We start from the raw sequence: 26,548 nt of genomic DNA, 5'->3' as shown, positions 1-26,548 counted from the left end.
TGGGCTCAGCCTGAGAGCGATGAACGTCACTCACATTCCGTCAGCTATAGCTTAGTCACGTGACCACGGCTCACTGAAACGGAGGCTGGGAAATGTTGTTCTTGGCTGGCAGCCACTTCCCAGCACTAGCGCTACACTATGAAAGGAGAACCACCCATTCCTGATGGACGGCTTACTGTCTCTGCCCCAAGGGGAATGCTTGGATGGGCACCTCTCTTACCCACTTCATTGTGCCTATGGGAGCTGGGCAGTGCTATAAGCCATGGGGCTGCGAAGTTCCTTATCACAGGTGTAGAAGAGACCAGGGTTTTGGCATCTGAGTTTGTCCTCCATGGAGACCAGGGTTCACCACCACAGAAAAAACCCCAGAGCCCAGCTGGGCACTCGTATCCTGAGTCAGGATCTATGAGATGAAAATGAACTGGTGTGTGTCCATCCCCCACAGAAACGGGCAGCAGTGGGGCTCATTTTGAGGGCCGAGAGATGCTTGGTAAAGAAATGTTGGTTGATTGGGGTTCTGGCTTTGCTGTTGTGTGCTCATGGCAAGGGCAGATCCAAGTTTTATGGGCCGGCAGTGTAGACCATATGGAGGGGCCCTTTGTAAGACAAAGAACATGAAAGTATCTTTTGTAAATGATAAAAAATCAAAACAAGACCATATGAACACATTGCTAGAGGCACTCCTGGGGCCTTGGAAGGGGCCCTGAAGAAGAAGCTTTATCAGCTGAACAGTGAAGCCACCTCCGGGTCTTGCTTGAGCTCCTGCACCTCCGGGCCTTGACTTCTTCGTGGGGAAGCCTGCAGGGAGAGTGGCTGTGAAGTAATGGGGAGCGGCCTACCCAGGGAGGAGGAAGTGCTGCAGGGTGGCAATGAGGGTGGACTTAGGGGTCAAGGGACCAAGGTTCAAATGTGGCTTCCCCTCGTTGAACCTCATTTTCCTTGTCTGTGAAATGCACACACCTAGAAGGGTGCTTGGGAGGATTAACTGAAACAAGGCCGGTGAAGAACTTGGTACTGGGCCTGGCACTTAGACGTTTATTAAATTAAAATCATCATCGTGGTCATCACTGTACTAGCCCCAGTTCTGCCACTAGCTCTTTGGATCTAGGGAAATACTTTTTCCCTTCTCCAGATCTTAGCTTTCTCACCTGTAAAATGGAGGTTTGGTCTAAATCAGACCATTCAATTGGGCTGGGACCTCAGAATCACCATGGAGCTTTATAAATAGCATATTTCTGGACCCCACCCATGAGACCTACTGAATTAAAAATCTCAGGATATGAAATCACCCGGGAGTCTGCATTTTGGAAAAGCACCCCAGCTGGTTCTGACGTAAATTCTTTGCTGTGAACCTTTGCCAGAACAACTGATTGCTCTAATTCCTTTCATTTCTGTTGTCTTCACAACTTAGTAGCAAATCCTCAAAATACCCTGGTTTGTCTACAGAGTGTGTGGCATTTGACGTTTTTATGTCAAGTGCTAGAGTGTATTTTTTTCCAGGAAAGCATTTGAATGAGTAATGATTATGAACTTGTGCAACAAGAGTGGCATCTGACCAAAACAGGTGCTCGCTAAATATTTGGTTATTTTACTATATAAGTCATTTATTCATGCATTTATCCATCAGTTGGCTAGTGGCCATATTTATATCCAGGCATTCTGGATATAAAGGTGGGAAGACAGCCAGGGTACCTGCCCTCAAGGAGTTTAAAATTTAGTCAGGGTAAGGGGCAACAAGCAGTAAACACATAAATGAGATGATTGGAGGTTAGGTTATTGCTGTGAAGGAAATTAAAGAGACTGACTTGAAGTAGGAGTCCCAACTTTAGACGGGATGGTGAGGAATCTGTGGAGGGGATATTTGAGCGAAACCTGAGGGATAAGAAGGAGGCAGCCATGGGAAGAGGAGACGGCAGAGGGAACTGCAAGTGCAAAGACCCTGGGGCTGGAGGAGAGGTTTGTGTGTTTCTGGATAGGAAAAAGCCTTTGTCGTTACAGCAGAGTGGCCCTATGGGAGGAAAGATGGCACCATGCAGGGTCATGCAGGACCTCTAGGGTGTATTAAGAGTTTGCATTTTATTCCAGCTGTGAAAGAAGCCATTGAACGGATGAAAGGAAGTGATTTTCAACAATGAGATGCCTGGTTAGCTGCCACATATTTAGAACGATCCAAAACTTGACCAAGCATGTCAAAATGGGTGGAAGATGCAGCTATGTGTTAACCTTTTAATTTTAGACAAAGCATATCCATGGGCCTGTATTTTGTTGTTCTTATAAGAGTGATAAACGTGTTTTGGGGTCAGGTCGGTGGAAGGGTTCAAAAGTAATCTGATCCGGAGCGAAGAGCACTTCCAGAGTTACTGCAACAAGATATTTGCAGGCTGGGACTTCTGCATCACCAACCGCAGCATGGCGGACCTGAAGCACAGCAGCCTGCGCTATGAGCTCCGAGTGAGTGCCACTCAGTGGTCTCTTGGCGGGAGGCGGGGTTACAGCTTGCAAAGGAGCTGGTGGGGGCCAGGCTGTCCCCACTGCTTAGCTGTGTAGCCCTATGTAGTTTTCAAGAGCTTTTTGCAGAGAACCACTTCCTGGGGTTGATCACCTTAGCCCCAAGCATGAAGCTGGTGAACTGGAGCTGGGAAAAGAGGTGGTATCTTCCCTTCTCCCCCATCACCTTGTACTATTTTTTGTTTTTGTTTTTGTTTTTGCGGTACGCGGACCTCTCACTGTTGTGGCCTCTCCCGTTGCGGAGCACAGGCTCCGGATGTGCAGGCTCAGCGGCCATGGCTCACGGGCCCAGGCGCTCCGCGGCATGTGGGATCTTCCCAGACCGGGGCACGAACCCGTGTCCCCTGCATCGGCAGGCGGACTCTCAACCACTGCGCCACCGGGGAAGACCCTGTTTTTGTTTTAATTTAGAAAACTTATTTTAATCCTAGTTGAAGAAAACTGTTATTCTTTTTTTTTTTTTTTTAATTTTACTGGAGTATAGTTGATTTACTATATTGTGTTAGTTTCAGGTGTGGCAAAGTGATTCAGTTATACATATACATATATTCATTCTTTTTTAGATTCTTTTCTCATACAGGTTATCACAGAATATTGAGTAGAGTTCCCTGTCCTATACAGTAGGTCCTTGTTGGTTTGTACTGTTATTTTTCTGCTTGATGAGAACCTGTCATAAACATCTCTTAAACCAGGAGAAATAGGACTAAGAATGCTATGATAATAAGGTGGAGTGGAGAGAATATGAAAAAGTGGAATTTCCAAATTAATCAGGAGAAAAGGAGTAACAAATAGCATCTTGATCAAACGTAAGCAAAAAAGGAGGAGACAATGATATCAAAAGCTTAATGAAGTGAGATGGAAGGTATCAAATGAAGTGTATTATTTGTTTAAAGAAATAACATATAGGTAATAGTAGCATATAGGTAATGTCCTGAATAGGTTATAGTTCTGTTTTCACATTTATTGTGGAGCCTAATTTCAATCTTAAATAGAAGGTCTGCCTTCATTTAGGCCTTTAGGAGGCGTGGAAACTGATTGGGCTTGGTCCAGGAGGGTATCCTGGGGGAGATGAATATTGAGGAAACTTTAAAGATCGAGAGGGAGGGTATGACGGTGAGTCACAGTTTCCACCCCTAAATATCCCTTCATCCCAGAGCTCACAAATGAGCTTTCTTTTGTTCTCAGGCAGATCTGGAGGAAGAACGAATACGGCAGAAAATAGCAGAAAGGACCTCAGAAGAAACGATACGGATTTACTCTTTGAGACTGTTTTTGAACTGTATCGTGCTGGCCGTTTTAGCGGCATGCTTTTATGCAATCTATAGAGCAACTATATTCTCTCAAGAACACATGAAAAAAGTAAGTGCTCCGTGAAAGTCAATTTAACTTTTAGTCCCATTGGACGTTATGTATGCTAAGTGTATTGCAAACATCTCAGGTAGATACTATCATCATTCTGTTTTACGTATGGGGATATAAGTTTGGCTGATATGACAGAGAACCTAAAATCAGAGTGACTAGTTTCCACTTTCAATAGAAAAAAGAAAAAAAGCATCCAAAATAGAGTGTTTGGGGTACCTCCTCCTCCTGGAGTTTACAATGTTCAAATCCAGGCTGGACTGCCTGGATTTAATCCCCAGCTGCACAGCTTACTATCTGGGGCCTCAGTTTACCTAAAATAACAATGGTTTTAAAATTCCAAGTTGGGGACTTCCCTGGCAGTCCAGTGGTTGAGATTCCACGCTTCCACTGCGGAGGGCACGGATTCAATCCCTGGTTGGGGAATTAAGATCCCGCGTCCTGCAGCACAGCCAAAACAAATTTAAAAATAAATAAATAAAAATCCAGGTTGGTCTAGTGGCTCTGCTTCATGAAATCAATCATCAGGGGCCCAAGTTCCTTCCATCTTGTAGCTCTGCCATCCTTAGAATGTGGTGTTCTTCTGTATGGCACCGGGTAGCTCACCACATTCACATTCTAGCCAATGGGAAGGAAGTGAAGGAGATGAGAGCACACCCCTTCCCTTCAAGGGCAGGACCTGGAGGTTGCACTTAACACTTCCTCTTATATCCCTTTGGCCAGAATTTAGTCAGAGAGCCATTTACCTAGGAAGACAGTCAAATTACCTAGGAAATTTAGTTTTATCTCAGATAGCCATATATGTGACTAAATAGTCTATTATTATGAAAGAAGGAGAGAATGACTGTTCCAAGTCAATTAGTACAGCCTTGAAAATGCTTTAAATTGCCCATTGATACAGAATACATGGGTTTTTTATATTTCACCTTAATAACTCCAGTAGAGCTCAGTTTTCTTCTAGTATGGTACTAGATCATGGTTCCTCTGTTTGAACACCCAAGGAAGGAGATGGCTTAGTTTTAGGTGCCATGTTGAATGAAACAAATGTCTTGTTTTGTTTGCTAAACATGTTTGGGTTTTTTTTCTCCCTTACAGTTCTAATGAAATATTATTGACACACGTTACTGTATAAGTTTCAGGTGTTCAGCATATGACTTGACATATATATAGTTGAGTTCTCTTTTAAGGTCAGTTCATTTGTGATGCAAATTATTATACTCCTGACCAGTTTTGTTATCTTCATAGGAAATTGACAAGATGGTTTTTGGAGAGAACCTCTTGATATTGTACCTGCCTTCTATTGTGATCACGCTGGCCAATTTTATCACCCCAATTATCTTTGCCAAGATCATCCACTATGAGGATTATTCCCCAGGCTTTGAGATCCGGCTGACAATCCTTAGGTAATGCCTAGACGTGCCAAGCAAGTCACCACTTGTCCCCTCCCCTGCCCACGGCAGACATTGCTAATCCATTGTGGTACCTTTCCCTGCTGAGCCAAGAATCCTCTACAGCCTTCAGACAACCCCCATGAGTGAATCAGAGTTTGCACATGCAGGGAAATCTCTTTGTCTTGAGTGTCTATATTTTTTTCATGTATTAGCACATCGACAGCTGAGGGCATAGGGTTGGGCCCTTGGAAGAAATGTTGCTCTGAAGATGTTAGAAAGACAAGTGTATACCAGCAGGAGAGTGAGGAAGTGAGAGAGAGAAGGGAAGGCACCTTATAAAGGGTATGTTATTTGGCAAGTTGCAACTGGGGCTCAGTCCTATGGGACAGCTGTGGGAGTTTGCGTGGAAAATATCTTAGACTTTTCCTATGCAGGAGTGTTTGTCCTCCAACAAGTATTTGTCCTCCCCTGCCTAAGGGTGGCTGGCTCCCAGGGGCGTTAACTCCCTCACACTTCTACCCCACTAGGCCCATGCATGGCCTTGGGAGGAGAGTTACAGTAGGAACTTGCAGTAGGAACCTGAGACTTTTGCTGGAGTGAGTGCTGAGAAAAATGTGCCCACTCACTAAATGTGTACCAACTACTGCTTGCTTTTTGGCATTATCTGCTTCTGTGCTTCATATTAAATCCTTTCACTTGCTTCAATATGCACGTGCTGGATTTAGAGCCACGTTTGTTCCCCTGGGCCTGCTGGAGGGTCCCCGGTGAGGACCGCTGCCCGCCGGCTCCCGGGGCGCTCGGGTGGGCGCTGTCAGAGGCCGTGGGCCAAGCTCATGGAGGCGCGCAGGCAAATCACCGGCCTGAGAGGCCCGCAGCGGGCTACCACTGACTCTTTATAATTTGTTGTAATGTCTCTTCTCATACTAAACAAATATTCAGTTTCCTAAAAAAAATAAAATAAAAAATAAAGAAACGGCAGGTGTAAAGCTGGGCCCAGGGAGTTAACACACATGAGTTAAGGACCAGGGGGGGACTGTGTGACACTGGAATGTTTTCTGTCTGCTTCTCAAATGCCTCAGATGGCATTTGCATCTTTGTTTAAACAAATCTTTTTATTTTGGAAATTTTCAAACAGGACAGTATAATGAACCCCCATGTGTGCCCATCACTTAGTTTCAACTATTTACCAACGTGTTGCTAGTCTTGTTTCATGCGGTCCCCCCACTCTGCTGGATTATTGTCAGCACATCTCAGGCAACATGTCATTTCACCTGTAAACAGCTCAGTATATCTCTAAGTGACAAGAACTTTTCTTTTTAAACATAATCGTCATCACACCTCACAGAATTAAGTCAGTCCCCTGATGGAGTTGCAGAGGGCTTTCTATGGTTGGTTTATTCAAACCAAGATCCAAAGAAAGGCCGCGTGCTGTGTTGGGTTGTTACGTCTCTTAAGTCCCCTTTATTCTTTCAAGAATTCCCCCATTGTATTATGCTATTGATTTGTGGGAGAAGCTGAGGTGTTTGTCCTATACAGTGTTCTCTACTTTGGGTTTAGTTCATTGTTTCGTCATGGTGTCTTTTGTTTTCCTGTATCCCTCCGCAAATGTAGATTCAGACTTTTTATTAGATTCCATTTCAGTTTTTAGTTATGGAAACCTCTTAGGTGGTGCTAGGTACTCACGTCCGCCCCGAGGGAGGCACAGCATGTCAGGTGGATGGTGTGGGTTTGCTCCCCTACCCACACACTTTTTAATGTTTCTATATCATTTATTTTTTTTTATTACAAACCAAATAATAGATGAAGCATCTTTTTTTTTTTTAAAAATGAGCCCTCCGCCCTCCTCTCTTGAATCCATTTTCCCCCAGCAGCCCCCATCTGCACGGTCCCTGTCGTTCACGCCAACGTTCACACGTTTTGTTTTCTTTTAAAAATAGGATTGTATCTGTGTGAAACTCTGCAGTGTATTTTCTTCACTTCTCAGTATATCAGCCATCTCTCAAAGCTGATACTTAGAAGATTCAATTAGTTCTTTCCAGGAATTGTTCTCAGCGTGGCTACGTCATCATGGATTCAGGAGTTCCCAGCTTTCTGATCTGTTTTTTTTTCTCTGCTATTTAAAAAATATTGTGGTAAAATACATATAACATGAAATTTACCATCTTAGTCACTTTTAAGTGTACAATTCAGTGGCGTTAAGTACATGCTCAGTGTTGTGCCACCATTGCCACTGTTTGGTTTCAGAACTTGCTCATCGTCCCAAACAGAAACTCTGTGCCCATTTGTAGGTTTGCTGTTAAGAAAGGCAGCTTCTCTGCACCCCAGCCCTGTTCCAAGGGGCCCGCCTGCCCTGAGCCCTCCTCTTCCCATCCTCTCTCCTACCCTCTTCCCTGCAGGTGTGTTTTTATGCGGCTGGCCACCATCTGTGTGTTGGTGTTCACTCTGGGCTCCAAGATTACATCCTGCGATAACTACTCGTGTGAGCTCTGTGGCTACAACCAGAAACTCTACCCGGTGAGGCTGCGGGGATGGGCATCCTGCTCGGTGGGTCATTTGGGGGTAGTAGCATTAGGGTCAAGAGAACAGCCCATGAAGCCAAGGGTTTGAATCCCAGTTGATCCTTATTCTTGCTGTGTAGCAGAGTCTGGCACACCAGGCACTTCTAATTCTAAGGGCTTAAAAACCAAAGTCTGTGCTGGAGCTCAGAGGCAGCAGGATCGGGGGCTGGAAATGGCATTGGGAGAACCTGGCTTTTTCTGCTCCAAGTCAGGCTCATTTCTCTCTGGGTTTCAGTGCTGGGAGACCCAAGTTGGGCAGGAAATGTACAAGCTGATGATCTTTGACCTCATCATCATCTTGGCTGTGACACTTTTTGTGGATTTTCCTAGAAAGTAAGTGTGAGGGGTACCCCTCTTATCTCCCCCTACCCCCTCACCCTTTCCCTCATCCCCAGCACAGGTTCCCATCACAGCTGCTCTTCACAAAGTGCTGGATGATTCCGCATCCTGGGAACCACTGACGGCCATTGGTGACTTTGAAAAAGCTCCAGGCCATCACCTCCCCCCTGGTCCATGATGTGCCCCATTGAAAGGCAGCACGAAGCAGAAATGGTGCTGCTTTCCACGGGGCTGCCGTGGGGTGACATCTTGCCAGCCCCTCCGGGCTGCAGTGGATACCACGTTTCCTAGTCTGGGTTCAAGACCCAGCACTGCCGCTTCCTAGTCATGTGACTGAGGGCAAGTTATTTAAGCTCTGTGCCTGTTTTCCTACCTGTGAAATGGGAATAGTAGCAGTGCCCACCACATAGCACTGTTGTGAGGATTAAATGACAAAATGCAGATAAAAGTACTAAGAACACTCCATGCCACAGAACTCAACAAAACATTAACTATCACCATCAGGATTATCATTACTATGGTGTCATTAAAAAAAAAAATTATTCTCAGCATCTCCTTGAGCCTTAAGTGAAACCCTGTTCACTTAATGACTTTTTTACCCACATGTACAAATTCTGCTGGTATATGCCAGAAGTCCAGTAAGCCCTTAAAGGTAAACATTAAAAAAGAAACTGTCCTTTTAAAAAATTACACAAATATGATGTGAATATGTGCGTATTAAAGTTTTTTAATATTTAAACTTAAATAAATACAGAAATCCAGAGAATAGTGAGAGTTGTCTTTTGTTACCTTACCCCTACTTCCCAATCCCACTCCACTCCACGGAGGTGACCATTGTTAACACTTTGGGGTAGGTCCAGCAGTCCTTAAAAATAAAAACACACATTTGCATAAATACATGTGTAAGTAAACACACAGTCTTGCTGGAAGTGTTCTTTTTTACCCCACAAATGGGATCATGGTACATCCACATGGGTCCGCAGCTTGCTTTTTCTCCCCCATACAAACGACCATGAACAACTTTCCCTGTCAAGGCACGTGGATTTTCCTCTCTCGTTTTAAGGACTGTATGTTATTCCACTGTACCCATGGCTTCTGATTTGTCAATGCAGCCCCTACTGATGGGCGTTTAAGTTGTTTCCAGTATTTTTGCTAGTATGTGGTAATGCTACAGTGAACAAGTATGTGTGTTTATCTCAGGCCCCTGGTCCTAGGGTTTTTGTAGAAAGCTTCTAGGATTCCAGGGAGTAGCATGCAGGGTGGTAGGGTCCTCATAAGCCATTTTCTGTGTGGATGCACAATAGCTCAATACTTTTTGGATTGAGTGGCAAACTAGAGCACAGAGACTGCCCGTGTCATTGACTGTCAACTACAACGCAGTGAAGTAGGCTGTATTATAATCCCCTCACATTCCAGATGAGAAAAATGAGCCTTATCTAACGTTATTTGGCTGATAAACTGTAGATCTGAGACTTGGATCCTGGTGTTAATGATTCCAGAGTTCACTGTATTCTGCATCTTCTAGACATGACTAACCAGTTTCCATAAGAAGTATAGGTGGAAACAGCCCTAATTTTGTGGATGTGGTTCTGTGGCCTTGGCAAACACTGTAGTCCAGGTGATAAATGGTCCTGTTTGTTTCCAGGATCCTGGTGACCTACTGTTCCTCTTGGAAGCTGTTTCAGTGCTGGGGACACCAGGAGTTTGCTATCCCTGATAATGTTCTAGGGATCGTTTATGGGCAAACCATTTGCTGGATTGGAGCATTCTTCTCACCCCTTCTTCCTGCAGTTGCAACCTTGAAGTTCATTATCATCTTTTACGTGAAAGAGGTAAGGAGAGGTGGGGTTGAGGGGTAACTGAGACCATCCTTGACCTTGCAAGACATTCGGCACACATGCTTGGAGCCCACCCACATCCCATTAGATGTATCAAAATTGCATCCCTTGGGCTTCCCTGGTGGCACAGTGGTTGAGAGTCCGCCTGCTGATGCAGGGGACACGGGTTCGTGCCCCGGTCCGGGAAGATCCCACATGTCGTGGAGCGGCTGGGCCCGTGAGCCATGGCCGCTGAGCCTGCGCGTCCCGAGCCTGTGCTCCACAACGGGAGAGGCCACAACAGTGAGAGGCCCGCGTACCACAAAAAAAAAAAAAAAAAAAAAAAAAAATTGCATCCCTTATTTGATACATATTTTTATTCTGGAAAAAAGACTTTGAATGGATTTTCACATTTTTATCATTTTGAGAGTTTTGTTAAGAATGATTTTGCTCCTGTGATTTAAATGTTTTTTGTATGTAACTAAGAGTTGCATTGCAATTGATCGATCAGTTGACAGTGGTTCATTTTGGTGATGTTTAACAAAAGGCTTATTAACTAAAGTTCTGTAGTTTTCTGTTTGGATTTTGGATCTGGTGCATTTATTTTCAGTTCTCAATTATTTGTGTAGCTCCTCAAACAGCTCACAGGCCCTAGGCATTGTACCTTAACTAAGTGCTTAATGGGTGAAGTAGCTCTACAGAGGACTAACTTATCTGGGCTTATTAACCAAACTTTTTCTTTATTGTAGAGGCAATATATGCTCACTATGAAACATTTAAACAATACAGATATGTATTCCATCCCTTCTTCCAGAGGTAGCCTGTTAATAACCCCTGACATTATTGATCACCTATTATGCCAAGCCCTGAGGATTCATAAATGGAAGTAATAATAGTAGTAATAACAATGACAACGATAATAACAGATGATAACAATACTGTGTACCTCCGCTCTGCTGAACACTTTACATAGATTATCATATAATGCTTACACACACCCTTTGAAGTAAGCACTGCTAGTAACCATATTTTATAAATTAGGTAAGCTGAAGTTTAGAGAGGTTAAGTAACTGGTCCAAGCTCACACAGCTTATAAATGACTCCTGGGATTTGAACCCAGGTTTACCTCACTCCAGAGCCTAAACTCTTAATCCAGTAGGCAGGGCCTTGAATTGGGTCATACTTTCTACCTGGGTGTTTTGGCCTTTGAAGAATGTTCTGATGCTTTCATTTGGAAACTTAAATTGTCTGAAGTCACCAAAGGAGAGATGGATGCGAGAAAGCTCAGAGGAACTTGTTCTTCTTCCAGAAAATATGTTAGGCCGTGGTTTCCTAGCGTGTAGCCCAGTAAAGACAGCGTAGGGGTAATGGAATGGGTCACAGGCACTGGACTGAGTTCTGACACCCCAGTCTGACTGGCCACCTGCCCCCAGACACCCTAACAGGACACCAAGTGTCCCTGGTGCTCAGTGCCCTCGGCTCACAAGATGTTCCAGTTGCTGCAGTCACAGGAGCTTGATGCCCCTTCCCGAGGCTGTAGCTTTCTAGAATATTAAGGAGGAATTGGATGCCTGTTACTGTACCCCTCTCCCCGTCCCCACCTGATTTCTCCTTCAAGTCTTTTTTTCCCTCAATGGAAATATTTATTTTTAATATATAGGAAAAATACATATGCTTGTAAAATTCAAGCAAATATCTCCTGTTTTGGTGTGTATATATTTAGTACGTATTTAAACCCCTGTAGAGAATAAATACTTTTTGAATTCTTTCAAATCATCACATTGTACGCTCTTAAGTATCTTACCATTTTATTTGTCAATTATACCTCAATAAAGCTAAAAAAAGAAAGAAATTTACAGTAAAATGTTAAAAAATACTAAAAAAAAACTTAAACAAGATCATACAGTACAGAGTTTTGGAATCTACCCTTTTCGTTTCACAGTGCCGTGTAGGATATAAAGCTTTTCTAAGGGCTCTGTGGCTTTCCATTGTGTAGATGCACTTGAACCTTTAAGGAACCCCTTGGGTAGCTACTTAGGTTGCTTTCAGTTATTCCCTGTTATTAACATGATAAATATGTTATTTATTTATTATAAATAACCATATACTTATTTTTTGACCCAGTTTTAAAATTTTGGTCTATACTGCTGACTACTCTAGAAAGATTATACCGATTTACATTCTATAATACATGACTGTGCTCATTTATCCTCAAGGAAGCTGTGCTCTTAATTTTTCCTCTTTCTTCCTCTCCCCTTAGATAAGTCTTCTTTACACCTGCAGACCCTCTCCGAGGCAGTTCAGAGCATCTAATTCTAATTTCTTCTTCCTGTTGGTGTTGCTGATTGGGCTGTGCTTGGCAATAATACCTCTGACAATCAGCATGGCACGGTAAATATGACTTTGTCTTCTAGAACATTCCCTTCTTGACATGTCTGTCTTTTATGTTAAAGGCTTCATTGCATTCTTTATTGGCTTTCCTCACAGTGCTCCACCCGCAGAGGTCAGTAAGTCACTCTTGGCTCCGCCAGGCCCACCTTTGTTTCAGAATCTCCATCTGGATGCTGGAATATCTTGGGTCACTTCTGAACTTGGGCTTGCAGGGTTCTCACTGTGTTTGAGAGTGTCGGTTGGCTCTATTCTACCCAGATCCCTTTTCCTAGTATCTCTCTTCTAGTCCCCTTTGCGATTGTTTCTTTGTTTCTGATTATGAAGGTAATACATGGTCATTGAGAAGACTTGGAGTGTCTTCTGTTGCCAAGCACTGTGCTAGCTGCTAGGGGTATAAAGACAATTCAGACATAGCACAAGGAATGTAGTGTCTAGTGTGGAATTTGGAAAAAGCAGAAATGCTCAGTCCTGAGGATGGGAAGTTGACGGTTCAAATCCCAGTGATGCCTCTCGCTAGTGTTCTAAGCATTTATACCAGAGGCTGGAAAGAGAGTAAATGATTTAGGTTTTCTGGGCCATATGGTTTCTATAGCAACTATTCAGCCCAACTGTTTATATATCATCTATGTTGCAGCCATAGATGATATATAAACTAACAGGCATGACTGTGTTCCAGTAAAACTTCATTTATAAAAATTAGGCTTGGGATTTCCCTGGTGGTGCAGTGGGTAAGACTCTGCGCTCCCAATGCAGGGGGCCCAGATGCAATCCCTGGTCAGGGAACTACCTGATCCCACATGCATGCCTCAGCTAAGGAGCCCACGTGTGGCAGCAAAGACCGGGTGCAACTAAATAAATATTAAAAAAAAAAAAAAATAGGCTGTGGGCCAGATTTGGCCTATGGGCTATAGTTTGCCAACCCTTGACTTACAGTCTCATGGAATTCCATTTCTTCATCCTTATTTTGTTTTATCTTATTTTTTTCCATTTCTTAATCTTTAAATGAAAAGTCTAGAACTTTGAATTCCTCTCTCAGGTTTTATTATTTTTTAAACTAAATTGAGTCATATATTTTTATTGTAATAGTGGTATGTTACATATATGGAAAAATTCAAGCAGTACAGAAAAGGGTATAAATTAAAGAGAAAATTTTGCTCCCCATTCTCACCTCTTAGTGCTACTCTAAGAGGTAACCACTGTTAACATTTTATGAACCCTTCCAGAAGGTTATTATGAAAAAAATTTTTTTTTTTTGGGGGGTGGTACGCGGGCCTCTCACTGTTGTGGCCCCTCCCGTTGCGGAGCACAGGCTCCGGACGCGCAGGCTCAGCGGCCATGGCTCACGGGCCCAGCCGCTCCGCGGCATGTGGGATCTTCCCGGACCGGGGCACGAACCCACGTCCCCTGCATCAGCAGACGGACTCTCAACCACAGCGCCACCAGGGAAGCCTGAAAAATGTATTTTTAATGGATATGGAATAATACTGTTTGGCAGCTTAATTTTTTTTTTTTCAGTTTATATTGTGCCTGTTTCCAGGCCAGCACATAGAGAGCTCTCATTCTTTTAAAGTAATTTTTAGCTTTGATTTTTTTTAATAAGAAATACATTCACATGGAACAGAACTCAAAAAGTATAAAAGAGTATATGGCGGAAGTTCATTCCCCAATTCTATTTCCTAACTACTTAGTTTCTGTCTAAGACAGTCATATCTGTATGTGTTTGTCTCTCTCTCAGTGGTTCTTTATTCTATTGTATGAATGGATCATAAATTGTTCATCCATTTCCTTAAACAACATTTAGGTTGTTTCCAGGAATCTATTTTTATCCCTAAAATAGAGCTGCAGTGGAAAATTTCCTACACAGCACTTTATGATAAGAATGTAGGCAATTCTTGTAAGCCTTAATTTAATTTTTTCCATTGTAATTTTATTTTTCCCTACTTTTTATTTTGAAAACTTTTAAATCTATAGAAAAGTTGAAAAAAGCAACAATGAAAATTTATATACCCTTTACCTGGCTGTCCCAGCTGTTAACATTCTGCTACGTTTGTTTTCTCTCTGTATATACATACGTTTTTTGTGTGTGTGATGATGAACCATTTGAAATTAAGTTGTAGGCATCATGACATTTCATTCCTAAATACTTGAACATACAGTTCCTAAAAATAAGGACATTCTCCCTTCTATATATCCACAATAACATTATCACACCTAAGAAAATTAATGCCAGTATCATATTCCTGCCACTTTCAAATTTCTCCAGTCCCAAGATAGTCTTTTATAGCTTTATTTTTTTAAATGAAGATCTTTCAAGTTTTACTCATTACTTTTGGTTGCGATGTCTCCTTAGTCTTTGATTCTTCAAACAGTTTCCTCACCACTAAATTAAGAGACTGAAGGGCAGACTCCCCACATTCTGGAGTTGTCTGATTGCTTTCTCACAATGTCATTTAACTTGACCTTCTTTTTTTAATTTCTGGTGCTCAATTTATTGTTGTTCTAAAATATCACCAGAGTAGCTATCTTCAAGTAACAGGTTCTTTTTTCTTTTTGAAGTATAGTTGATTTACAATGTTGTGTTAGTTTAAGGTGTACAGCAAAGTGATTCAGCCGTATATATATGGCTTTTTCTTTTTCACATTCTTTTCCCTTTTAGGTTATTACAAAATATTGAGTATAGTTCCCTGTGCTATACAGTAGGTCCTTGTTGGTTATCTGTTTTACATATAGTAGTGTGTATCCCAAACTCCTAATTTATCCCTACCCCCCGGCCTTCCTCTTTGGTAACCATAAGTTAGTTTTCTATGTCTGTGGGTCTATTTCTGTTTTGTAAATAAGTTCATTTGTATCTTTTTTTTAGATTTCACATATAAGCAATATCATACGATATTTGTCTTTGTCTGGTTTACTTCACTTAGTATGATTATCTCTAGGTCCATCCATGTTGCTGCAAATGGCATTATTTCATTCTTTTTTATGGCTGAGTAATATTCCATTGTGTGTGTGTGTGTGTGTGTGTGTGTGTGTGTGTACACACACACATGTTCCTATCCATTCATCTGTTGATGTATACTTAGATTGCTTCCATGTCCTGGCTACTGTAAATAGTACTGCTATGAACATGGGTGTGCATGTATCTTTTTGAATTAGAGTTTTCTCCAGGTATATGCCCAGGAGTGGGATTGCAGGATCATATGGTAACTCTTATTTTTATTTATTTATTTATTTATTTATTTATTTTTTTGATAACTCTTATTTTTAAACTTGACCTTCTGTCCTGAATTTCCTATAAACTGGAAGTCAGGTCTAGAGACTTGATGAGATTTCAGGGTAAGCATTTTTGACTGGAATATTCCAGAAGGCCCATGAGGTCAGGCGGATCCTTGTGGGTCACTGTTAACAAAGTTTTGTGGGTACGCAGAGGAGGGATGCTCAGCCTGTGCTGCAGACCTGGCCCTGAGCCCCGTGCTCTGTGTCCTGGTAGCATCCCTTCCTCCAAAGCCTGTGGGCCCTTCACCAACTTCAACACCACCTGGGACGTGGTCCCCAAGACGGTGAGCACCTTCCCCAGCTCTCTGCAGTCTCTGGTCCATGGCATCACGTCGGAAGCCTTTGCAGTGCCTTTCTTCATGATCATCTGGTGAGTGAGAACCACCTGGATTCTGTGGGTATTTTCCACTGTGGCTGGTGGGCTCCTCTCCGCTGGAAAATGGTGCTCACCCGCGACTCCTGATATGGTACCAAACCTCTCTGAGCCACACTTTCCCATCTCTAAGATGTCAAAATAATACCAATAGTAATTCTTTCAGAGGGTCACTGAGCAGGTTCAGGGAGATCCCACTTGTATTGGGGATCTGTACTTAGCCAGAAGCGTGACTTATAAAATATAACCCAATAAATGTTGCCTATTATTATATTACTGATTATTCACAAAATTAGTTGCTCTTTGGAAAAGGAACTGAAAACTGGGCTGAGAGAAGAGCACCAGACTAGAAGCATGCACTTGAACCTTGGCTCTACCACTTACAAGCTGTGTGGCCTCAGGTCATCACATACCCTCTCTGAGCCTCGATTTCCTCACCTGGAAAATGGGAATAAGAATGGCACATACCTCGTAGGGCTGTGAGAAGAAGGACACATGGTGAAGTGCTTAGCAGAGGACCTGGCCTTTAGTGAAGGCTCGGTAAATGACAAGTGTTGGGTGCAGGGGCGACGAGGGTTTTTGTGCAGTGATTCATTTTGAGTGTAATTCTAATCACAAATATCTGTTGAGGACTTACTTTGTACTAGGCATTGTTCTAATTATAGCCCATTCTCATTATTCATAAATTCCATATTTTTTTTCTGTACTGCAAATGTGCTTACTAGCTAAAATATTTTTGTAACCCAAAAGTCAGTACTAATGGTGGTTTTTTTGGTGATTATTTGTAGACATGCGTAGAGTAGCAAAAAATTTGAGTTGCCTGATGCACAATGTCTCAGTGCATTTGGGCTGCTGTAGTGAAATATCATAGACTGGGTGGCTAAACAACAGAAATTTATTTCTTACGGTCTGGAGGCTGGAAGTCCAAGATAAAAGTGCCAGCATGGTCGGGTGAAGATCCTCTTCCGGCTTACAGACTTCTTGTATTCTCATATGGCAGAAGGGACTAGGTGCTCTCTGGAGTCCCTTTTATAAGGGCACTAATCCCATTTGTGAGGGCTCCTCATGACCTAATCACCTCCCAAAGGCCCCATGTTCTAATACCATCACCTTGGGATTAGGATTTCGCAACATATGAATTTGAGGGGGACACAGATATTCAAACCATAGCTCAGACTGTAACTTAAGTGTCCTTTTTGTGATCCATTTAGTGTGATGTTTCTTGCATTTTGTGCTTTTGGTTGGTGCTTTCACTGTTCACGCGCAGAGCTGAAGTGCCGTCTAGGGTTCCTAAGTGCAAGAAGGCTGGGGTGGGTTTTATGAAGAAAATATGTGTGTTAGATAAGCTTCATTCAGGCACGTGTCATGGTGCTGTTGGCTGTGAGTTCAGTGGTATTAAATAAGGTGTCTTGAAACAGAAACAGGGTTATGTATTAATAACCTTCTCTCTCAAGAAACATAAAACACAGTATTGATCAGTTGACAAAGATGTTGTGACCAGGTGAATGAAGGTACCTATTCTGTATTTCCCCTCAGGACACTGGTTCAGTGTTCCTGGAGACTATAGAACAGAAAAGAACTACCACAAATCACTGGAATTGATTGTAGCTTACATGTATTAACTCATGCAATCATCACAATTATCCCACGATATAGATATTAGTAGAGGAAAACCCCACCATAATGCAAGAAAGGGGTTAAAAAATTCATTTGTTAAAGGCAGGATACCTTTGATATTAATAAAATGATTGTGGGGTTGCGGCCAGTTAGCCTGGAATTGCAAGGATCCCAGAGTCCAGCGGTTCCATCCTAATCGATTCACCCCAGCTGTGGTTTGGCTGGCACCATCTGGTGGTGGTTACCTGATCTGGCTTCCACATCTTTGGGGGTCATTCTTGTCCTTGGCCATGAGGACTTCCAGAAGAGAAGACTGACATCACTGATTCCAGTGACCCTCAGCCCTCTCTGGGGAGACTGGACAGGCAGCCACCTCCCCTGCACAGAAAACAGGAACCAATTGCCAGTTGCTTTTATTCAAAATTGTATTATCTTAGGCTTGGGATCACTGGATTTTCCTCTGTTATCCCCATTTTATAGATGAGGAAACTGAGGCCAGGGAGGTTCCACAATGATCGTCCACAGCCAGTTCTTTCTGTGCTGAGCTCACCTTCTGGCCCATCTCCTCCTCTCTCCCCTCTCGTTTGTGCAAGGCGAGCGTCAGCGGCTTTTAATATTAACTCTAGAAAGCAAGGCAGGAATCAGTCTCTGCCGCCACTGCCAAATAAAACCCCTCTGGCTGTTTCTTTTTTGTTTTTTTCTTTTCTTTTTATTGGAGTATAGTTGATGTACAATGTTGTGTTAGTTTCAGATGTATACCTCTGGTTGTTTCTGATGCCCTCTGCTTGGGAGACATGAGGGTTTTCTTTCTTTTTTTCTAACAAAAGTAAAACTATTCCAGGCAAAGTGTGTCGGGTTGTTTTCCAGTGGCCTTGAGATGGTACGAACTCCCTAGTGACCTCTTGCCTTTTGTTGCAGTCTCGTTATGTTCTACTTCATCGCCCTAGCAGGAGCGCACAAGCGGGTGGTTGTCCAGCTCCGAGAGCAGCTGTCCCTGGTAAGGAAGCACCAGTCCCAGGGGCAAGGCTGGGACATTTACCCAGGACACTGAAAGGAATGGGAAGCTTTTCCCAGAGAGAGGGTGGGATTTCCCATCACCACTCCCCCAGAACCCTGCCTTCAGGCTCGGCCTCCTCCAGCTCCATTCATTCCCTGACTCATCCATTCCCTCAACATTTGTATCCTCATACTGTGCTGGGATACACAGGTGAAGAAGAGAGACAAGGCTGCTTAGTAGTTAAAGAAAAAAGATAAATTCCAATTGTGATAACTGGTATGAAGATGATACAGAGAGGTAGTTAGAGTGGCGGGTGGACCGTCTGCTGCTGAGATGGTGGCCACGGAAGGCCTCTTTGGAGGCGGCGACGGTGGAGCTGAGACTCGAATGATGAGAAGGAGCCAATGATGGGAGGTCTTGGGCATGAGAGTAACAGGCAGAGGGTACATCGAGGAGTGAGCCGGGCACTCCTGGGCCCAGGGGGAAGGGCGGTGTGGCTGGAGGGTGCAGGATGATGGGGAGAAGCAAGGCAATGCTAGAGTCACAGCATAGCTGGGGTCACAGCATCACCTGAGGGCTCCGGTGGGAAGTTTGGGTTTAATTCTGAGTGTGATGGGAAGCCATTGGAGGGTGGTAAGTAAAAGTCTGATGTTCATTTTTAAAGGAACAGTTTTACAAGGCCGCTTTGTGGACCAGGGGCTGGGGAGGGAGGAAGAGTGAGAGGGAATTTGGAGGCCATTGCCATGGTCCAGTGGTTATTACCTACCAAGTCTGATAGGTAATTTCTTAGGTCGAAATAATGATATTTGTTTCCAAATATATTGAATGTGCTCTTGAACTTGTCTGTGTTTTTAGGAAAGTCGTGACAAGCGTTATCTAATCCAGAAACTAACAGAAGCCCAGAGGGATATGAGGAACCGGCTAGACTGACGGGGGGATGCTGCAGCGTGCAGTTTGCAGGCTGGCCTGGTGACCTGCCAGCCTACACCATCCACCTGAGGTTTTAGCAGAAATTTTTAAATATATTTTTCTGGAGTTTGGGCCTTTCCTGAAAGTGGCTCCATACCTGCAGCTCCAGTGCCTGTGTTTACATAACCCAGCCCCTGTTTAATGCTTTAGGGACTTAGAAAAGTAGGTTTGCCTGAGGCCCAGCAGCTCAGACTCAACCAAAACACTGAAGCCATTAAAGCTTTTCAACCAAAATTGTGGAGAGACCATTTATAGTTTTACAAGCTTATTTGTATTGTCTTTTAAAGTTAACTGTAGAGGTCATCTATCCATGAGCCTGGGTTAGTTCTTTTGAGCCAGGTTCTGGGGGTTTAGGCTGAGAAGTGTTCCTTAAGAAGTAGTGACTCTCTAGGATGGTTCCGTAGACTTAAAATGGAGACTCGATTTTTTTTAATGGAGAAAACCCTTGAATTGTGATGTTTGGACCAGATGGTGGGAGCATGAAGAGGATGGTTATGTAATTTCAGCTACGTGATAACATGTAATATGAGAATAATATTATAGGAGAGAAAAGCCCTTCCTGCTGTGTGAATAAGCAAGGCCCTGAGTACCCTGGATTGAGCCCTATGAGGAGGGGAACAGCGGCAGGATGGCAGCCTGGATTTCGTAGCTTCCTGGGCATTTTGCTACAGCTTTGTTACTCAGGGCAAACTGCCTTTAAGGGCCTGGATATCCACAAAACTTCCGTCCCTCTAGTCCTGGGTTTGGGGACTTGGCAGAGTGCCATCAAGATTGAGAGGCAAAGTTTGTCTCTCAGTCTTACAAAGGCCGATTCCCTTCCTGCACTGAGGTCTCTGAATGACACTTCATGGTTCGGAGCCAGGCCGGAAAGGACTGTTGAGTCTTTGAGTATTTTGGCATGTGAGTTGCAGCATCAGACCAGCCTGTGCCGGTGTACCAAACTAGACTGAATGCTGGCGTCTTAAATGTACATATTCATATTTTTAAGGGCTATTGTTTCTCTTGTGCTTAAAATTTTTAATTTTATTTTACAAAAACATGCAGAGTATCTCTTCAGATTTCCGTTACCATAAAAACCGTATGCAATAAATACCTCATCGATGATAAGCTTACCTGAAATTGATAGCTTTAAACCTTTTAATATAAGCCTAGACTATGGTTTAATGTAAGCAGTTTTCATTCTAATACCTTCAGAATCTTTTTCAAAGTACTGTAGTTTTGTAACGGACCGTTTGTGCCCTCCTTCTGTTGTTTTCCTTCCTTTCACTGGCTCTAAACCTTTCCTGGGGGTAGCCTGGAATTTAAAGGTGGGTGCAGGTTTTAGAAAGCTGCTGCTGTGAAGAATATTTCCCACCCTCCCACCCTCCCCGCATTACTCAAAAATGATTGACTCCTTGCTCTGAGAAGCAAAACAAGCTCACCATAGTTAACATATTTCTGTATACTTGTCCCTTTGCCAAACAATTTTTTTTTCTTCTCTTCTACAGGTAGTATTAACACAGGATATTTTTATACCTATAAAACTGATGAGCTTTTCAGGCTTTTCTTATCTTGTTAAGGTTTATGAATTTTTAAGTCTAATAACTAGTATCATGGAATTTTGAGCAAACGAAAGTTCATTCCATCCTCACTTTTAAAAAATTCTAAACTGTTGGCATTTTTGCCTAGAGAATTTATATGTATAACATTCTTGCCTTCACCATGCTTCTGAGAAGTCAAGTTTTCTGTGGTGTGTGTGTGTGTGTGTGATGGAAGCTCTGTTTTCTTTCCCTATTATTATACTGAAATATGCTAATAAGATTCATTTTAGTTAAATGCTGCTAATTTGCATACTTCTTACTTGAATGTTTTTATATGTTTTGATAACTTTAATAACTGCAGGTGATGCCTGTATAATTGTTAAAAGTGCAGCTCTCGCTAACAAATGTGCATTACAACTACTGATTAAACTATGTCTTGAAGGTTTTAAAATGTGATTGTGTGTATTTGAATTCTTGGAGGCGTCTTGTTAGCAGTCAAGTGATCATGAAAGCTGTAACAGTTTGTAAAGTTGCTCTTTACCTTTTCCTAGAATCAGAGAGAAGAAAGAAGTGTTTAATTATAGAAAATCATCAAATGAGTGCTTTTAAGACTTGCTTTTAAGCCAAGGAGGCATGTGTGTGTGTGTGTGTGTGTGTGTGTGTGTGTGTGTGTGTGTGTGTGTTTTCAACTTAAAAGACATAAAGTTATTTCAAGACTCCCCATGCCACCTCCCAGAGGGAAACACTGCTAATAATGCTTATTTTATTCTCCCAGAAAATTATATATTCAAGCAGATATGTATCTGTTGTTGTATGTGTGATATTTATTTATTTATGAGCTTTTCAATTTTTTCTCCTTAATAACATCGTGAAGATCTTTATATGGAGAGTAGCTACTCATTCTTTTTAATGACTACATGGTATTCTTCCATTGTGTCAGTGTATACTTTCATAATCATTCACCAATGCTGGATACTTAGTTTTCAGTCACTCCCCCCTCCCATCCCCCTACCCCGGACCCCACACACACCTCATTACAAGTACTCGGAGCTGGAATTTTGAAAGTCCATGCAAACCTTTCTCTTTTCTCTGTTCTACCCCATTGGCTTCAGGTTCTTGTTCTTTATCAAGATGGCCTTGCACTTTCTTGCAATCACAAAATATTCTAATTCCAGCAAAGAGAAGAATCCAGTTTGGCAAGTCTTTAGTCTGCATTAACTCTTAAGTTAGCAAAGTAAATTCCTGCAGCTACATATCTGATTGTAGATACCCACTTGAGTAAGTATTGGAGAAGAAAGGAATTAATTTCCTGGGATGGCACTGCAAGGTCTGATCCCTAGGAAGACAGAACTTATGAATGTGTCTTCTTTATATAGGATGTTGCTTTATTAGTAAATTCCATTTGGTGTATTGTCTTTCCAATGCATGGGATGTGCTTGGGACATAGAATGGCTTTGTACTTGTACTTTGTACTTTGTAATTTTGTACAGGTGTCTTTACCACTGTGAGATAAAGATCCCTTATCTTTAAAATGGAAAAATAATATAGACATTCACTTCTATTTTTGAGGATTGAATTAGGGAATAATAAGCCTTTTCTTTATGAAATTTTGTATTCTCATTACAAAAATACTTCTTATAGAAAATAAAGGGAACATTGAAAGCTACAGAGAAAAAAAAGTAAACATCATGTATGAGCAATATTTGTGGACATCCACTGTTAATCTTGGCAAATTCCCTTTAAGGTAGAAAGAACAGAGGGAGGGAGGATGAAAAGAAGAGAAAGAAAAAAAATTTGTATTCTCATTTCTTTTTCATAAGTGTTTTCTCATTTTATCCAAAGTTTTTTTTTGTTTTGTTTTGTTTTTTTGCCGTACGCGGGCCTCTCACTGTTGCGGTCTCTCCCGTTGCGGAGCACAGGTTCCGGACGCGCAGGCTCAGCGGCCATGGCTCACGGGCCCAGCCGCTCCGCGGCATGTGGGATCCTCCCGGACCGCGGCACGAACCCGTGTCCTCTGCATCGGCAGGCGGACTCTCAACCACTGCGCCACCAGCGAAGCCCCAAAGTTCTTTATAAGCATTTCAGTAGGTTACATAACACCATACAGATGGATCACAATTTTTTTTTTTTTAAGTTTTTGGCAGCACCCCACGGCCGTGTGGGATCTTAGTTCCCCGACCAGGGATTGAACCCACACCTCCTGCATTGGAAGGCAGAGTCTTACCACTGGACCACCAGGGAAGTCCCCACAATTTTTTTAAATTTTCCCTTGCTGCTTAACATTTTGTTTTCAAATGTCACTGATAATAAATGAGACACACTGGGCTTCCCTGGTGGCGCAGTGGTTGAGAGTCCGCCTGCCCATGTGGGTTCGTGCCCTGGTCTGGGGGGATCCCATGTGCTGCAGAGCGGCTAGGCCCGTGAGCCATGGCTGCTGAGCCTGCACGTCCGGAACCTGTGCTCCGCGACGGGAGAGGCCGCAACAGTGAGAGGCCCGCTTATCGCAAAAAAAAAAAAAAAATCTTTGTCAATATTTTTTTGGTTTTTTTTTTTTTTTTTTTTTGAGACAGAGACCTGGAAATGGGATTACAGCCAAGATTTTAAGGTTTTTGAGAGCTAGATTTACACTCAGGAGCTTTACATGAGAATGTTACAACACCCTCACTTTCACCAACTATTTGGATTTAAAAAGGTATATAATAGTCAATCATAATTTTAAATTATTGCAGTGTGTTAATTTGAAAACAGCAACATTATTTTACAATAGTAGTGTATCTTAAATATTTTATAGTAACGGGTAATTGAAACACAAAAGACCCCAAATAGCCAAAGCAATCTTTTTTATTTATTTATTTATTAATTTTTGGCTGCGTTGGGTCTTCGTTGCTGTGCACGGGCTTTCTCTAGTTGTGGTGAGTGGGGGCTACTCTTTGCTGTGGTGCGCGGGCTTCTCATTGCGGTGGCTTCTCTTGTTGCGGAGCACAGGCTCTAGGCGTGTGGGCTTCAGTAGTTGCAGCGTGCGGGCTCAGTAGTTGTGTCTCGCAGGCTCTAGAGTGCAGCCTCAGTAGTTGTGGTGCACGGGCTTAGTTGCTTCATGGCATGTGGGATCTTCCCAGACCAGGGCTTGAACCCGTGTCCCCTGCATTGGCAGGCGGATTCTTAACCACTGCACCACCAGGGAAGCGAATAGCCAAAGCAATCTTGAGAAAGAAAAATGGAACTGGAGGAATCAGGCTCCCTGACTTCAAACTATACTACAAAGCTACAGTAATCAAGACAGTATGGTGCTGGCACAAATACAGAAATATATCAATGGTACAGGATAGAAAGCCCAGAGATAAACCCACACACATATGGTCACCTAATTTATCACAAAGGAGGCAAGAACATACAATGGAGAAAAGACAGCCTCTTCAGTAAGTGGTGCTGGGAAAATAGGACAGCCACATGTAAAAGAATGAAATTAGAACACTCCCTAACAGCATACACAAAAATAAACTCAAAATGGATTAAAGACCTAAACGTAAGACAGGACACTCTAAAATTCTTAGAGGAAAACACAGGAAAAACACTCTTTGACATAAACCACAGCAAGATCTTTTTTGACCCACCTCCTCGAGTAATGAAAATAAAAACAAAAATAAACAAATGGGACCTAATAAAACTTAAAAGCTTTTTCACAGCAAAGGAAACCATAAACCAGATGAAAAGACAACCCTCAGAATGGGAGAACATATTTGCAAATGAAACAACGGACAAAGGATTAATCTCCAAAATATACAAACATCTTATGGAGCTCAATATCAAAACAAACAATCCAATTAAAAAATGGGCGGAAGACCTAAAGAGACATTTCACCAAAAAAGACATACAGATGGCCAAAAAGCACATGAAAAGATGCTCAACATCACTAATCATCAGAGAAATGCAAATCAAAACTACAATGAGGTATCACCTCACACCAGGCAGAATGGCCATTATCAAAAATATCTAGAAATAATAAATACTAGAGAGGGTGTGGTGAAAAGGGAACCTTCCTGTACTGTTGGTGTGGATGTAAGTTGATACAACCACTATGGAGAACAGTATGGAGGTTCCTTAAAAAACTGAAAATAGAACTACCATATGACCCAGCAATCCCACTATTGAGCATGTACCCTGAGAAAACCATAAATCGAAAAGAGACATGTACCGCAATGTTCACTGCAGCACTATTTACAATAGCCAGGACATGGAAGTAATCTAAATGTCCATCAACAGATGAATGGATAAAGATGTGGCACATATATTACTCAGCCTTAAAAAGAAACAAAATTGAGTTATTTGTAGTGAGGTAGATGGACCTAGAGTCTGTTATACAGAGTGAAGTAAGTTAGAAAGAAAAACAAATACCGTATGCTAACGCATATGTATGGAATTTAAAAAAATGGTAATGATGAACCTAGTGGCAGGGCAGGAATAAAGACGCAGACATAGAGAATGGACTTGAGGACGGGGGGCTGGGGGAGGGGGAAGCTGGGGTGAAGTGAGAGTAGCGTCGACACATATACACTTACAAACGTAAGATAGCTAGTGGGAAGCAGCCGCATAGCACAGGGAGATCAGCTCAGTGCTTTGCGACGACATAGAGGGGTGGAATAGGGAAGGTGGGAGGGAGGGGATATGGGGATATATGTATGCATATGGTTGATTCACTTTGTTGTACAACAGAAACTAACACAGCATTGTGAAACAATTATACTCCAATAAAGAGGTATATATATATATATATATATATATATATATATATAAAGATGTATAATCCAAGGGTGTAAAGTAAAAAATGAAAGCCCCCTTCTCACTATCCCAACCCCTTGAAGTTACCATTATTAAATGTTTTGCTCTACATCCTTTCAGGTATGCACCTTTGATTTTTTGCCCTCATATACATTACACATTCGAAAAATTATTTCTGTTCCATAGATCCCTAGAAGTAGGATTGTTGTATCAGTGGATATGCATTTTTTAAAGTGTCCAAATTTTTTTTTCTTAAGACTTTATTTTTTTTACAGCAGTTTTAGGTTCACAGCAAAATTGAGGAAGGTACAGAGATTTCCCATATACTCCCTGCCTCCACACATGCACCGACTCCCCCACCAGAGCGATACATTTGTTACAATTGATGAGTCTACATTGACAGATTGGATATAGACTTAAAAGAAATATGTTGCTAAATCTTCCCTTCCCAACCCTCCCCTTAAGAAACCAATTTGCGCCAATGTACGTTCTCACTAACAGTAAAGTGGAAATAATAATAGCAATAATAAATGTTCTCGGGGCTTCCCTGGTGGCGCGGTGGTTGCGCGTCCGCCTGCCGATGCAGGGGAACCGGGTTCGCGCCCCGGTCTGGGAGGATCCCACATGCCGCGGAGCGGCTGGGCCCGTGAGCCATGGCCGCTG

The 26,548-nt window shown here is 42.5% G+C and overlaps 1 protein-coding gene across 2 annotated transcripts in view; it reads left to right on the top strand.

The window, feature by feature from the left end:
- Positions 1-21,309, top strand: part of TMC7 (transmembrane channel like 7) — a 50,783-nt gene extending 29,474 nt beyond the window's left edge. Inside the window, exons 7-16 of one of the 2 annotated variants that reach the window (XM_024123624.3) lie at positions 2,304-2,451; positions 3,694-3,867; positions 5,113-5,270; positions 7,655-7,772; positions 8,052-8,149; positions 9,801-9,987; positions 12,233-12,363; positions 15,848-16,003; positions 18,542-18,620; positions 19,476-21,309. In XM_024123624.3, the coding sequence (XP_023979392.1) occupies positions 2,304-2,451; positions 3,694-3,867; positions 5,113-5,270; positions 7,655-7,772; positions 8,052-8,149; positions 9,801-9,987; positions 12,233-12,363; positions 15,848-16,003; positions 18,542-18,620; positions 19,476-19,550 (1,324 nt within the window). In that variant the 3' untranslated portion in view covers positions 19,551-21,309. The remainder of the gene's footprint in view (positions 1-2,303; positions 2,452-3,693; positions 3,868-5,112; positions 5,271-7,654; positions 7,773-8,051; positions 8,150-9,800; positions 9,988-12,232; positions 12,364-15,847; positions 16,004-18,541; positions 18,621-19,475) is intronic. The other variant, XM_024123626.3, reaches the window with a different exon arrangement.
- Positions 21,310-26,548: the final 5,239 nt, after the last annotated feature.

Source organism: Physeter macrocephalus, chromosome 14 (genome assembly GCF_002837175.3).
Source record: "Physeter macrocephalus isolate SW-GA chromosome 14, ASM283717v5, whole genome shotgun sequence".
Lineage (NCBI taxonomy): Eukaryota > Metazoa > Chordata > Mammalia > Artiodactyla > Physeteridae > Physeter > Physeter macrocephalus.
This window is presented reverse-complemented; position numbering and strand designations above follow the sequence as displayed.